Below are 14,553 nucleotides of genomic sequence, written 5' to 3' on the forward strand. Positions count from 1 at the left end.
ACCCCCCCCCCAACGCCCCTGTCCCAACAGCCCCAAACTCCAAGCGCCCTTCCCCGTAGCAATAACCGTGGGTGATGCAAAGGGACCGCAAAGCCCACTGCATCTGTGCCTTCCCGGCGTCCAGCGATCCTCTCTCAGAACCTCAGTTTTCTCATCTGTGAAGTGGGGGTGGCGACAAGGAGCCAGTCACAGGTCGCCGGGCAAGCCGATGGCAGGGGGGGCCCTCCTGGCCCCCTGCGTCACGCGGCACCCAACAGCCCGGGGCCAGCGGGAGGGGCGGGCCGGGGCCGGGGCCGGGGGCGGGCGCGGCACGGGGCGGGCTGGCGGCGGGGCCGGGCGGGCGGCGGCGCTGCTGGGGCGTCACAGCGCCGGGTGGCGGCGGGGAGATGCGGCTCCTGGCGCTGGCGGCGGCCGTGCTGCTGGCGCGGGCTCCGGCCCCGGGTAAGCGCGGCGGGGCCGGGGCGCGCGGGTGGGGCGAGGGCAGCCCGCGCCGGGGAGGCCGGGGCTCCGGGCCGGGGGCCTGGCGGGGAGGCCCTGACGCCTCCCGGGCCGCCCCCTCCCCGTCCGCGCCCGGCGGGGCCAGGGTTCCGCGGGTCTCTGTGGCCGCGCCAGCCCCGCGGAGCGCGGCGGCGCCTTCCCGGCTCCCCGCGGCCGCCGTGCGGGGCCCCTTCCTGCCTCCGCCCGGGCCCCGGGGCTACGCGGGCACTCGCCACAGCCCCCGCGCCCTCCCGGGGCCAGGCCTTAGGGGGCTAGACTGAAGCAGGGGCGCGCCGGCCCTAGCTGTTAGTTTGCTTGCTTGCTTTCTCCGGAACAGCCAGGACCAACAACAGTTGGCAGGTTGGACTGGCAGCAACTTTCCTCTACTTCTGCGGAGAGTTTTCGGAGGGGCTGGATGTACCCCGGCAACGCGGGGCTTGTCCGCGGGCGGCTTGTGAGAGCAGGCCGAGCGAGACACCGTGTCCGCGCCTGGAAGAAGTGGGACCCTTTCCCGGAGCACCCTGCTTTAGGAAAGCCCCTACCTGCACCGCCGGCTCTCTCTTGGGGTTGCTGCTCTCATTTCTAAGTTGATTGCCCGAGCCCTGCCCGCCTGCCTCGGAGCTGGAAAGTCCACGTTGGCTAGAATAATAGTTAATAATGACTATTTCGATGGCTCTTACATTTCCTGGGTGCCTGTTGGGTGCCAGGTGTCCCGCTACACATGATCTCATTTAATCACAGCAGCACTTTAAATTAATCACGACAAAAAGCAAATATATATATTCAGGTGCTTTGAAAACATTAACTCAATTTGCCAGTAACCTCTGGAGGAGGTGCTGTTAGTATGCCCATTTTATAAATGAGGAAACTGAGGCCCAGGCCCAGGAATCGGCTTGGCTTAAGTCACAGGTCTTTTGAGTTGTGGAGCAGGGATTTGAACCCCAGGGGCCTGGTGCTAGCCTTTGCTCATTCCGTCGAAGGTGTGTTTTGTCAATAAGGAAGCTGATGCTCAGAATTAAGTGATTTTTCCAAGTGGAAGAGCTGGCATCTGAGCCAGCATAGGTCAGAGTCTGAGCAAGAAGAACTTGGATCGCAGTGGGCAGAAATTCACCCATCGTCCCCTGGTGACCAGAGCAGACGGTTTTCTGGGGAATCTGAAATCGGCGCTGTGGGAAATGCTTTTGTCATCCTTGTCGTTGTCTTGACCGTGACTGGAAGTTTGACTGGGGCGTTGATTGGGGTGGTTGGACCAGGACAGCTCTGGTGGAGTAGCCAGCAGCAAACAGGATATAAGGGGGCCCAGGGGTCCCCAACCTCACCCCTCCAGGCTCCCTGACCACCTTCCTGATCACAGGTGTTATCAAGGAGGGCATCCCCAGAGAGTGACTTTGAGGGGGGAGTCAAGGACATTTTTATGTTTTCGGGAGATGTCAGGAGGCTTGAGAGCTGCAGTTTGGGGTCCTTTAGAGTCTGCCCTGGCTGTGCCCAAGGCCATGCGGTGGCTCATCATGACGGCCCTGCTTGTGTGGCACAGGCTGAATGCTTCCCCCTGCTGAGCGTTTACCCACGACCCATGGCCACGATCCCCCACGGCGGACCTGGCAGAGAGCCGCCTTACACATAGGTCCCGACTCTTAGCCACTGCACTTTCCTACTTCTTGATTTGGGGGCAGAGGGGAACCATAGCCGTCACCCGGTCCAACCCCTCATTTTATAGGAAAGGAAACCGAGGGGCAAAATATTTCCTAAAGGCCAAGCTGTGATCTGGAGTGGTGGTTGAGAATGGCTTTGAAGCCAGATGGCCTGTGTTCAAATTCCAGTTCTGCCGAGTTCTGTGTGCTTGGCCAGTGGGATTAGCGTCTCCGGAAAATGAGGATAAACATGATATAAGGATCAATCGGGCAGATAAACCTAAAGTGCTTGGAACAACGCCTGGCCTGGAGTTCACACACAGCTAGTGGTAGCCTTTGTCATTGGTCAGGGTCCTGTGTTTGTCCTGGATGACAGCTATTTTCGGAGGATGGAATAATGTGAATGCCACAGCCCATAGGCTAGGTCTGGTAGTGCCTCTGCTTGGTGCGTAATACATACAGGCTCCCAGTGCCATGCGCTTTTAAATAATACAATTGTATTTCTTTGAGAGATTGATTTGCCAGGAGTTCAGGCTATCTTTTTGATAAGAATGAGATTTTTGCTGCTGATAGGTACCTACCGTTTGCATTATTTTTGTTTGTTTGTTTTAAATTTTTTTTCAGTGTTCCAAAATTCATTGTTTATGCACCACACCCAGTGCTCCAAATGCAGAAACTTCTGACCGGATGGGGTCAGGGAAGAAAGAGACCCTGGGGCCCTGAAGGCTGAGTTGGAGTTAAAGACATAAAATTCAGGGCTGCAGTAAGAGGAATGATCTGAGTGAGTGGGAGCCGTTTCTCCAGCACAGAGAAGGAGCGCGGGGCACAGAGCCACCAACACATCGCTGGTGGCCCTGCCCCTGTCTGGGTCCCAGGCCAGGTGGGCGCCTTGTTTCTGTTAGAAGTCCTACATTTCCCTGCAGCTGGAAATTGTCCTCCTCCACTGCGTGACCAGGGTTGGAGGGAGGCTAGGCTTTATACTAGATGAGTAGGTTGTATACAGTTTGGTACAGGGATGTACTTTTAAGCTGTTTTCAGAGCTGCATTAGTCCTTCTCATGACGGTATACAAAAGGGAGCAAGAGGGTTAGACCCCAGAAATCCTCTCCGCAGGAATTTAATTCATAGACTGTGGGATTCAGCACAACATGAAAATGTGTGGTCCCTGATCCAAAATTTCTAGAGAGTGACAACAGAGATGGAGCCAAGCGGTGGGCCCCTCCCAGTGCAGGGCCCCGGGTGACTGTGGACTCACACACCCCGGAAGCCCGCCCTGCTCACAGGTCGGCACGCGTCACTCTCTGTTGCCTTCTCCAGCCTGGCTCTCAGATCTTAAGACGAATATTAGTATTTGAAAAGTGTTTCCTCATCGGAGCTGACACTCACCTTGCCAGGCATCCTTCTCTAGTTTTTCAGAGGAGGAAACTGAGGCTCTCAGGGCCTCACACCTAATAGCACCAAGTTTCCAGCCCTGTTCTATTGAACACCAACCCCCAGCTCTCTGCCTGGCCCCATCAAGCCACTGCGAAAGGCTGGGCCGTGAGAATCCCAGTGCCCAGCCCACTTGGGGGAGGGATCCTTGTGGCCAGAATCCCACTTGCTCTGTTTCATTCAGCCTCTTCCCTGCCCATGTTGTCGTATTCCTCCTTTAAGAACTGGCCTCAGAGAGGTCCTTATTAGGGTAGAAGTTCCCTCCTGAGATCTACCGGCAGGTCCGGTGGCATTCTGGGCCATTGTGTGGTGCCCTTCACCAGACGACGCTGTGCTTTCTCCCTCTGGCCTGCACTCCCTTCCTTGTGCCTCAGGGTCTTTGCACAGGTGGCACCCCCTCTCTCCCAGGAAGGTCACTCTATTCTATTCTCCTGAATTTAAAGTATATATAAATATATATATTTGACAGAGAGAGAGAGCATGCACAAGTAGGGGGAGTGGCAGGCAGACTGAGAGGGAGAAGCAGGCAGCTAGATGTGGGGCTCGATCCCAGGAACTTGGGATCATGATCTGAGCCGAATGCACATGCTTAACTCACTGAACCACATAGGCACCCCTGCTCTCCTGAATTTTATTTCATTAACCCCAACTCAGCCTTTAGTTCACGGTCACCTCCCCAGAGTCTCCTTCTTCCCTGACCCCACAGACTAGATCGGGACCTTGCCCTGATTTTTAAAAGCCTTGCGACTTTTCTCTGTACCATGTGACACAGTTTGTCGTTCCTCCTGTGTCGTTTTCCCCTGGCACTGGCTGTCTTGCTCACTGGACCCTCAGGTCCATGAGGTTAGGAATGCTGTCTTCTTTGTACAGTGTGACTGGCTCAAGGCTGTTGCTCAGGAAGTATTTGTTGAGTGATTAAGTGAACAAAGCATAGGCTGGGGCAGAAGCTGGAGGAAGTGGGAACTCTGGCCGCAGAGGAGCCTGGGGCGGGGTGGGGTGTGGGGTGGCAGGGGGGAGGTTGGGGAATCTACCTCCCATCTTAGTTCCCTGCAATGCAGGGTCACAAAACAAGAAATTCAGTTCTTCTCTGGGTGAGAATTTTTGACAGTTCTCCATCCTAGGCCAGGAGAGGGGAGACCACCCTGCTTGGAGGGCGACACTCATCCTCCCGTCTTGAGCTGGCTTGGTCCTTGTTTGCTTGGCTTGCCCCTCTGCCCTGCAGGGTGGGTGTATGCTCTGTCATTCAGACAGATCCAGAAGAGTAAGGCCTGGACTCCCACAGGCACTGACTTCTGGCCAGCCTGACTCCATACATTGGCTGGTTGGTGTTGCCCTTGCTTCCTACGCTCCTGACTCCCACCTGCTGTGTCTTCTGCTGAGTGTGGGGGCGGGGGGGCGCTGCTGGCTGCAGTGAAGCAGATGCCGAGTGATGCTGTCTTTTCTAGTATTTAACTAAATATCCAGCTCAGCTGGCATCTGCTAGGCACTGGGGCCTCTAGCTGCAGTTTCCCCCCTACCCACTCAGGCGGGCACAGGAGCTGTGTTTGCTGGGTTTCAACCAGCCATCTCCAGTGCCAAAGAAAGGGTGCTACTGGGAACACCTGGCTTTCAAGGAAGGCTCATTGCAGGCCTGGGGACAACTGAGAGCCTGTGTTCTCTAGCAAAGCTTTATGCCCCTGAGGGGCCCTTGGCCCTGAATTTCAGTAACCCCTCGCTCATGCTTTTGGGCTGATGGTGGGTGTAAATATCTGGGTTGGTGACGGGCGTGGGGCCAAAACGAGCCTTCCTATGAACAAGGTTGTATGGCTTGCTAGGGTTGTCGGAACAAAGTGCCACGAACCTCACACATTTGTTCCGCACAGTCCTGGAGGCCTGAAGTGTGAGTTCAAGGTGTCGGGAGGGTTGGTTTCTCTCGAGGCTCCCTGTTTGGCTTGCAGATGGTCATGCGCTCCCCCTGTCCTCACATGGGCAGCCTTCTGTGTGTGCACGTGTCCGTGTCCAGAGTTCTTTTATAAGGACATCGTACATGTTGGATTAAGGCTCTCTCTAATAGCTTCATTTTAACTTAATCACCTCTAGAAAGGTCCTGTCTCCAAAGACAGTCACTCTGAGGAGTGGGGATTCGGGCTTCCAACAAATGGATTCGGGGGCACAATAGGGTCTTTGCACTTTGCTGGGAGAAGCCAGCGTGTCCATTTGTAAGTGGATATAGGGCTAAATGAAGGCGGAGAGGTGCCCTGGTAAACAGAAAAGGAGGGGTCCTTTTAGGCAGATGGTTCCATCCACTGGCTTTCCAGGGAGCTGCTGACTCCTGGTCTGAGCTGCAGAAGTGGAAGGGTTACTCCTTTGCCTCCAGGATGGAATCTGGCCTCCCATGGGGACCGAGCACTTGGCACATTCTCCTGGTTTCAGTCACTATAAATAATCCCTCCTTCACCCAGCGTTAATGGGAGGAGATTGGGGTGTGGGGTCTGGGCTCGCTCATCCCACCCATCTTGTTTCAATTTCCTGCCTTCCCCAGTTCTCCCCTTGACTCCAGCGGGGGGCCCTTGGGGGCGGGTAAAGCTGGGCTTCAGTTCTGGAAGCCAGCTGCCGCTGGCTCTCTGCTGCTCTCTGTCTGCCGATCCCCGATCCCTGGGGCAGCTGCTGGAGTGGGTCAGCCTGGTGTCCCTGCTGTGGCCCCTGGGGACTTCAGACAGGGCCTTAGCAGTCTGGAGGGACTTGGACTAATTTAATACAGCGTCTGGGCTAGGTGTAGGGCAGATGTACAAGATGCAGGGGAGACAGTGGGAGCATTTCCTCTTCTTTTGTCCTACATGAGTACTTTCTGTCACAGGGAGCTCATTACTAGAGAACCTGTACTTTCCTTAGTTGCTGGTGCTCTTTGTTCCCCAAGTATGTCCCAGGGCTGGCTTTGTCCTTTGTGGCCATAGACAGAGACAATCTCATTCTTTTCCACAAGGACAGTCCAGCTCAGCACCAACCTTTTTCTTGTGAGTTTATAACCGTCTGTTTTTCAAGGTAACGAGAGATTATCAGGATGTGGGAAAACTGAATGATGGCCCCCGACGAGGTCTGTGTCCCAACTCCTGGAACCTGTGAATGTTACCTTACGTGGCAAGAGGTACTTAATGGAGGTGATTAGGGATGGACCTTGGAGTGTGCTGGAGTGTCCTGGTGGGCCTGGCTTCTGAGAGCTGGGAAAGAAAATGAGAGAAAGTGGACCCTTCCGCCCTCTCTCTGAACGTATGCAGTTTATGAACTCAACAGCGGAAGCCATTTAGGAGGATGAGATTATTGCCTGGACTTCTACCGTGAAGAATATTTTTCTTGGGAGCCTTTCCCACCCCCACAGACACAGGGCCTTACCTTGTTGACTCACGGCCTCTTCCCAGTGGAAGGTTCCGGTCTTTCCTGATCACTTTCCATCCTTCCTCCTTGCTCACCTGCAGTGTTGGCCAGAGTTCAAAGCTTTTGGTGACCTTTACATCAGGACCCAAGCCCTTTCATGTGATCAGAGGTGACATTTGGGGCTGAGAGCCGTGGCTCGAGATGACCCCAGGGCCCCCTGCTGGTGTGGTGGGGCAGGCAGGGGTTGGGCAGCTGGCAGTGCAGAGGGAGGATGGGGGACCTGGGGTAAAGACGCACTGGCATCAGGTTCTGCGCATCCTGTTCAGAAACAGCCTCTGGGTTCCACCTGCCAGCTGACGACTCCAGCGGTGAGCTCCAAGGCAGGACGGCCACACGGCTCAGTCCCTGTTGTCACCATGTAGTGAGTCTTCCAGGGGGGAGGCCTCTGTGTGAGGTCTGCTGGTCTGGCTGCTCTGGGTGGGTGTTGGGGTGGCTCCCTCCAAGATCAGCTTGGGGGGCAGAAGGGCAATTTGGGAGGGGCAGACCTTGGAGTGGATCTAAAGCAAAAAACAAAGGACAGGAAGTAGTAGACCAGGTCTGCAATTTTGGAGCATCTTCTGTGTTGCTGGGGGGTTCTCCCCCTCCTCCCCGTTCCTGGGTTCCTTCATTCTTTATTCCTGCACTGTAGCTCTGAGACCGTGGACCCTAAGTCTACAAAAGACTTAGAGTAAGACACCGAGAAACCTCTGCTGTTCCAGCTCCTTGGTCCTAGTTCAATGCCTGCCTGACCAGCACTGATGCTCTGCCTTGGTTACAGTGGAAATCACTGAGACAGGGCAAGGGACTTGGAAGGGCAGCTCCTGGACCCACAATATTGCTGTCTGAGGCAGGCGATGAAACTGATCGAAAGTGGACGCTGGGAGGCAGGCTGGTGGATGGGATGTGCGCTGGAAATGTTTAAGGGATTCCAAAAACCCCAATCTTTATGTGAAATTTCCCAAGTGTTGAATGTCACCAACTAATTGAAGAACATTTTCAACTATGTCTGGGCCAAGTTGTCAGGGGCATTTCATGTGGATGGGACTGTCCCATGGATGAGGACGTGGGAGCCCACAGAAACTCCCTGTCCCTGCCATGCTCCAGAAGGGCTCCTCCTGTCCACCACAAAGGCACAGAGTGAGCGTGGAGGGGATCAGGGTGGCCTGCCCCTCTGGCCATGCAGAGAAAAGACGGACAGTGTGTCCTTCCGGGGAAAGGCGGTGGCCATGCTCATCATCTTCCTTTTTTCTCTGCAGAGGTGTGTGGGGCCCTCAATGTCACCGTGTCCCCGGGGCCTGTGGTTGACTACCTGGAGGGGGAAAATGCCACTCTTCTCTGCCACGTCTCCCAGAGGAGACGGAAGGACAGCTTGCTGGCCGTGCGCTGGTTCTTCGCACGCCCCAACGCCCAGGAAGCCTTGATGGTTAAGATGACCAAACTCCGGGTGGTGCAGTACTACGGGAATTACAGCCGCAGCGCCTTCCGGCAGAGGCTGTGCCTCCTGGAGGAGAGGCGCGGGGCACTCTACACGCTCTCTGTTTTAACCCTCCGGCCAGCAGATCAAGGGCATTACGTCTGCAAAGTCCAGGAAATCAGCAAGCACAGGAATAAGTGGACCGCCTGGTCCAATGGCTCCTCAGCGACGGAAATGAGAGGTAAGGGCCTCTCCACTCTTTGGGGAGACCGGGGGTGGGGACAGATCAGTGGTCCTTCCTCTAATTGGTGAGATAGGGGCCCCCAGATGGCTCTGCTGGGCTAGAATGCATCTTCATGGCCTCTGTGGGCCACAGCCACGTGAGCTAGGCTGTGGGGATGAGGACAGATCTTTCCTTGGACACTGGGGCTAGCAAGTGCCTGGCCCCATCCTGCCCAACATGGCCCTGGGCAAAACCTTTATGTCTAAAAGATTGGACTGGCTGTGTGTGTGCTTTGCCTCCAGCTCAGGTCCGTGTGGCCTTGGTTGCTTGGGCTGGAGTAGGGGAGGCCTGTGTCGGGAAATCCTGATGTCAGTTTCCAGGCCTCGGAGCAGGGCAGGCCGGTGGCTCTGTTCTGTTGCCCAGAAGAACTGATCCAAGCCCCTGGCAACATCTCACTGAGAAATTCATCCAAAAGTGGGCAAAGGACCAGAGGTAGCCCACTCTTCCTGGAGAAAGATAGGAGGTATCAGCTGTGTTCTGGAACATCTTAGCTACCAAGCCCCACATTCGAAGGTTATCATTTTTTATCACAAATGTTCTACTGTCTTAGTAAGACTTGTTATGGTGTGCTAAATATTACATTTTTGATTGCTTTGAACTTGAATTTGGTCTGGTACAAGATAAAGAGGATCACAAAGTAAAGCTGATGGTCTCAAGTGTGAAAAAGAATCTAATTTTATTATATACTTGTAATGTAATAGTAAAGGCATTAGTGATGTGGCTTTGATAAGCTTTTTTTTTTTTTTTGAAAGGATAAAACTCAGTTGTGAAGGGTTTTTTTTTTTTTTAATGGAAGGAGAAGGAGTATTTTTAATATCCTGCATGAATAAGGGACATGTTAAAGCAGATAATTTATGTAGAGAGTGGTTAGTACAACTTTATTTGCCTTTGGAGTTTCCTCATTATAATGTTCTTAAGCAGGGAATGATGTATTATCTGAAATGTGTATTTTTTCTCCCTAAGCAAATTCATTCAAGAAAACAAATGACTATTAGTATAAATATAGCTTTTGGCACAGAAAACAGAAAAATGCATCAGATGACCAGGGGCCAAGGAGGGAATTCACTCTGAATATCACTTGGCTCTGAAACATAAGATCTTATACGTGTCCTTTTTATGTTTATGTCACAGTATATTCTGGAATTGTACACTACATCTCTTGGTAGTAAGGACTCTGTGCCAATTAGAATAGATGAAAAGTTCCCTGCCTTCAAGTGTCATCATCTGCACTTTTTACATTTAATGTGAATCTACTTTCATGGAGTGAAGGTGGGTTCCTTCTAGAACATTTACTTAGGTACTCGCTCCCCAAACCTGAGGTGGTTCATAAGGTTTCACTCGAAATACAGACCCTTGTCCTCCTCCCCCTGCCCCCTCATCCCCTTCCTCCCTCCCTCCTTCCTGTTCCCACTCTCTGAACCTCTTTTTTCTTCTTCCTCTCCTTTCCTTTCCATCTCCTGGTCCTCCCATTTCTGATTCTGCCTTCCCCTTCCTCCTTCCTCTTCCCTTCACTTCCTCTTTCCCTTGTCTCTCTGTCGGTCTGTCTCACGCTCATCCCCCACAGGCCCTGGAAGTGGTTCTAATCTCACAGCAGAGCTGGGCCTCCCTGGCTGCCTCTGCCCTAACTCAGAGCCTCCTGCTCCTCACATTGTCTAAGCCTCTGGGAAGGGCTGTGGTTTTTCAACGGGACGATTGGAAACCTTAGAAAGTGATGACCATACCTTCTAGAACATTCCACGTAGGCTTCAAGGGGACTGCACCAGGAAGGTTAAGAAAAGATGACTCTACATAAATGACCTGAAAGCAGACTGGCTTGTTTAGGTTGGAACATGTCTGTCCCAGGCTGGGGGGAGAGTGTGGAAGCTTGGCTCACTGTCTGTCTCCGTAAGGCCCAAGGCCGGGAAGAGGCCCGTGGCTCCAACTTCCCGGGGCACCATTGCCCCAGGCCCTTTTCCTTGCTCATTTCCAGGAGCCTTTATTTTCCTAAATCTTCACCTCATATTAATAATTGTTATATGGAAAACCAGAACAAAAATGAACACAATGAAAAGTCCTGTGGGCAAATACCTTTGGGCTATAACACTGAATAGCAATTCTCACAAGTGTTTTTGGAGTGAGCGCCTTTCCTCCTCTGGGCTCTGGAGTCCCTCTGTTCTAAGGAACTCACTTTGCTCTCCTTCCTGCAGGCTTCTCAAGCCATTCACAGGAGCAGGGCAATTTTCTCAGGAATACTTTTATTTATTTTTTTTAAAAGATTTTATTTATTTATTTGACAGAGAGAGAGATCACAAGTAGGCAGAGGCAGGCAGAGATGGGGGGGGAAGCAGGCTCCCCGCTGAGCAGAGAGCCCCATGCGGGGCTTGATCCCAGGACTCTGAGATCATGACCTGAGCCGAAAGCAGAGGCTTAATCCACTGAGCCACCCAGGTGCCCCTCGGGAATGCTTTTAACACTACCCCTGTCCCCTGCCCTTGACCATGGACTGTCACACTCTCCTTCTTGCATTGTTCTTAATGTGAGATAAAATTTCTGGTCTTCCACTGTAAAGTCCCAGGAAGAATGGTTGACACGCCGTGTCCTCTCATCTTACCATTGCAAAAGGAGGTTGACTCGTGAATGAATGAAATGCTCTTTGATAGCACTTCTTGCTACCAATACATGAGGTAGGCAAGACTTGGTCGATAATGTCACCTTCTCTGGGAGAAGTCTTCTCTTTTTCGTTGGCCTATTCCAATTGTACATCTCGTTCGAGGCACTTGTCTATCCTTCCTCTTTCCTTAGGACTTCTTTGTGCATGCTAGCCCACTGGGATTACATCCTAACATCCTCAGGGGCACTCCTGCCCCCAGAGGTAATCATTGTCCATGGTGTGGTCTGCCTCCATCAAGTCCCTCTTCTGTGGGCATTAGTGCCTACCCCCACACATATATTCCAGCAACACTACACTTCACGCCTTATAAGTATTGCCGATGACGTTATTTACTCTCTTTTTTGTAAGTGATATTACATAGTCAGATGACACCAAACTGTATGCCATCATCCCTCTAGTGATGAAGTCTCAGAAACGACCAATTTTTCATTAACATAACAAGTGCTCCAGTGAACATCCTTCTACATATTTTCAAGTGTGTCTTTTGAATTCCTGGAAAGAGAATTGCTAGGCCTAAAGCCATGCATATTTAAATTTTTAATAGACAATGCCCATATGCTCTCCAAAAAGATTTTACAAATTTATACTCTGATCATCATTGCATGATAGGGTCTATTTCCCTGAAGCCTCATTATTGATGGATATTATTAATCTTTTTCATTATTTATCCTGGTGATGGGAAAAAGAATATTTCATTGTTGTTTTAATTTCAATTATTATATTCAATACAATTTAATTTTAATTATTGTATTCAATTATTAGTGAGGTTGAACATCTCATCATATGTTTATTGACTGTTTAAGAAAATTTCTTCTGTTGGGGCCACAGCCCGTCAAATGTCTGACTCTTGGTTTTGTCTCAGGTTGTGGGGTTGAGCCCCTTGTTTGTCTCAGGTTGTGGGCTCTGTGCTCAGCATGGAGTCTGCTTGGGATTCTCTTTCTCCCTCTCTCTGTGTCCCTTCCACTCGTGCTCTTTCTCACTCTCTCTGTTTCTCTCTTTAAAAATAAATACATAAACCTTTAAAAAAAAGTTTTCTGTCAATTGCCTGTCCCTAACCTTTGCCTATTTTTCAATTGCTTGCTGTCTTTTTCTTACATATATATATTTTTCTGATCATTAATTTTTTAGCTGTTATGTATGGCACAAAATTTTCTTCTTATTTGTTACTTATCTTTACACTTTTTTTTTTCAACCACATGGATATTTTACATTTTCAAGATATTTATTTTGTCAAATTTGCATGGTTTCTTTTTCCCTTTATGGTATTCCTGTTTTCAGTTGTATTTTTTTTTAGTTGTATTTTTTTATTGAGATATAATTTATTCAATAAATTGCACATGGTACCTTGGTTTCATATATTACCTGGGAGGGTATTTCCCACCCACGCTTATAAAAGTATTTTCTGTATTTTTCTTTAATATTTTTAAAGGATTAAAAGAAAGTTTTCCTCCTTTATCTCTTCAGAATCCAGTTTTTTTTTAAAAGATTTTATTTATTTGACAGAGAGACAGCGAGAGAGGGAACACAAGCAGGGAGAATGTGAGAGGGAGAAGCAGGCTTCCCGCTGAGCTGGGAGCCCGATGCGGGGCTAGATCCCAGGACCCTGGGATCAGGAGCTGAGTGGAAGGCACATGCTCAATGAATGAGCCACCCAGGCACCTCTGAAATCCATTTTCGTATAAGGTGTGGAATAATTAACTAACTTTTTGTTTCCAAATGGCTGTCTTTTTGTCCCTACATTATCTATTGAACAGATAAAATTTCCCTGTTTTGAAATGCTACCATGTCATGAGCAAAACTCCTGCATTTAAATGCAAACTCCATACTCACAGATAAAGCACTATTTTAATTATTAGAGAATAGGGCAAGTCTCATTATTTTTTAAATAAATGTTTTGCCTAGTCTCATTTAGTTTTTCCTTCAGCTGATCTTACATAGTTTTGTAGAAATTATGTTGGGGTTTGATTTTATTGGAATTTAATTGACTTTATAAATTACTTTGGCGTGGTCTTTATGATTTTTCCTTTTTTTTTTTTTTTTTTTTAGAAAGGGAGAGAGAGAGAAGGAGGGGCCAAAGGCGAGGGAGAAAGAGAGAGAATCTTAATCAGGTTCCACTCCCAGTGTAGAGCCCAGAGTGGCGCTTAAGACCTGAGATCATGACCTAAGCCAAAATCAGAAGTCGGATGCTGAACATACTTAGCTACTCAAATGCCCAATGTCTGTTATGATTTTAAATGTTCCTATCCACAGAACTGGTATATTCCTTCATGCATGCAGGGTGTTTTTTTTTGTTGTTGTTGTTGTTTTTTTTTTTTTTTTTTTAGTCTTTCAGTAAAAGATATCTTAACATAAGTCTGGAATATTTTTAGTATGTTTATTTCTAGGTATTGCACACTTGTAAATAGGATCTATCCCTTCTCCTTACATACACACACACACACACCCCTCTTTTAAATTGGTTATTACTGATGTATAGAAAAGTTGTTGGCTTGCATTTGGCAACATAGTGACTTATTTTTTTTTGAATATAGACTTTTTCAGTTGCTTCTCAAGAATGTCTGCAAATTGATATGTCACTGTTTTAGCTAATCTTATTGCATTGACCAGGACTTTGGGGGAAGTGAGTCATCTACCTGTACTCTTTTTGTTAACAGTGCTAGGAATTTTAATTTTACCATTTGGGCTTTTATCTTGACCGTATTTTTCCATGTAGCTCACATGGCCATTGCTAGGGACGGTCAGTTCTCTACTGAAAAACCAGTTTTGAGGTATCTGTGACTTTTTCATGATTCTCGCTAGTAAACCTATCAGAAAAGCAATTGGGATTGACCTGCCAATGGCTCTTAGTAATTTACCTTTTCCTTTTTAAATTTCTTAAAACACTTTAAAAAATCCATTCTAAAGAAATGAGCTATCGAGCCATGAAGACATTGAGGGACCTGAAATGCTTTCTGTGCAGTGAATGAAGCCAGTCTGAAAAGCTGCATACTGTGTGATTCCAATCAGATGACATTCTGGAAAAGGCAAAACTATGGAGACAGTACAAAGATCCGTGGTTGCCAGAGGCTTGGGGGAGGGAGGGATGAACAGGTGGAACACAGAGAATTTTTGCAGCAATGAAAACATTCCATATGATACGATAATGGTGGACACGTGTCATTATTAATTTGTCCAAACCCGTAGAACGTACCACAGCAAGAGTGAACCCTAAGGTAAATGATGTACTCGGGTCATTATGACGTGTCATTGTAGTTTCATCTGTTGTACCGAATGCATCC

General features: G+C 49.6%; 1 protein-coding gene across 2 annotated transcripts in view; it reads left to right on the plus strand.

The window, feature by feature from the left end:
* Window positions 1-351: 351 nt before the first annotated feature.
* The window catches only part of VSTM4 (V-set and transmembrane domain containing 4), a 96,802-nt gene continuing 82,600 nt past the window's right edge, over window positions 352-14,553 (plus strand). For both annotated transcript variants that reach the window (XR_013967934.1, XM_080823196.1), the window contains exons 1-2: window positions 352-441; window positions 8,185-8,583. Coding sequence is in view for 1 of the 2 variants with exons in the window: in XM_080823196.1 (XP_080679322.1) it covers window positions 387-441; window positions 8,185-8,583 (454 nt within the window). In the remaining variant the exon portion in view is untranslated. The remainder of the gene's footprint in view (window positions 442-8,184; window positions 8,584-14,553) is intronic.

This window comes from Martes martes (assembly GCF_963455335.1).
Source record: "Martes martes genome assembly, chromosome: 14".
In the NCBI taxonomy this organism is placed as follows: Eukaryota; Metazoa; Chordata; class Mammalia; order Carnivora; family Mustelidae; genus Martes; species Martes martes.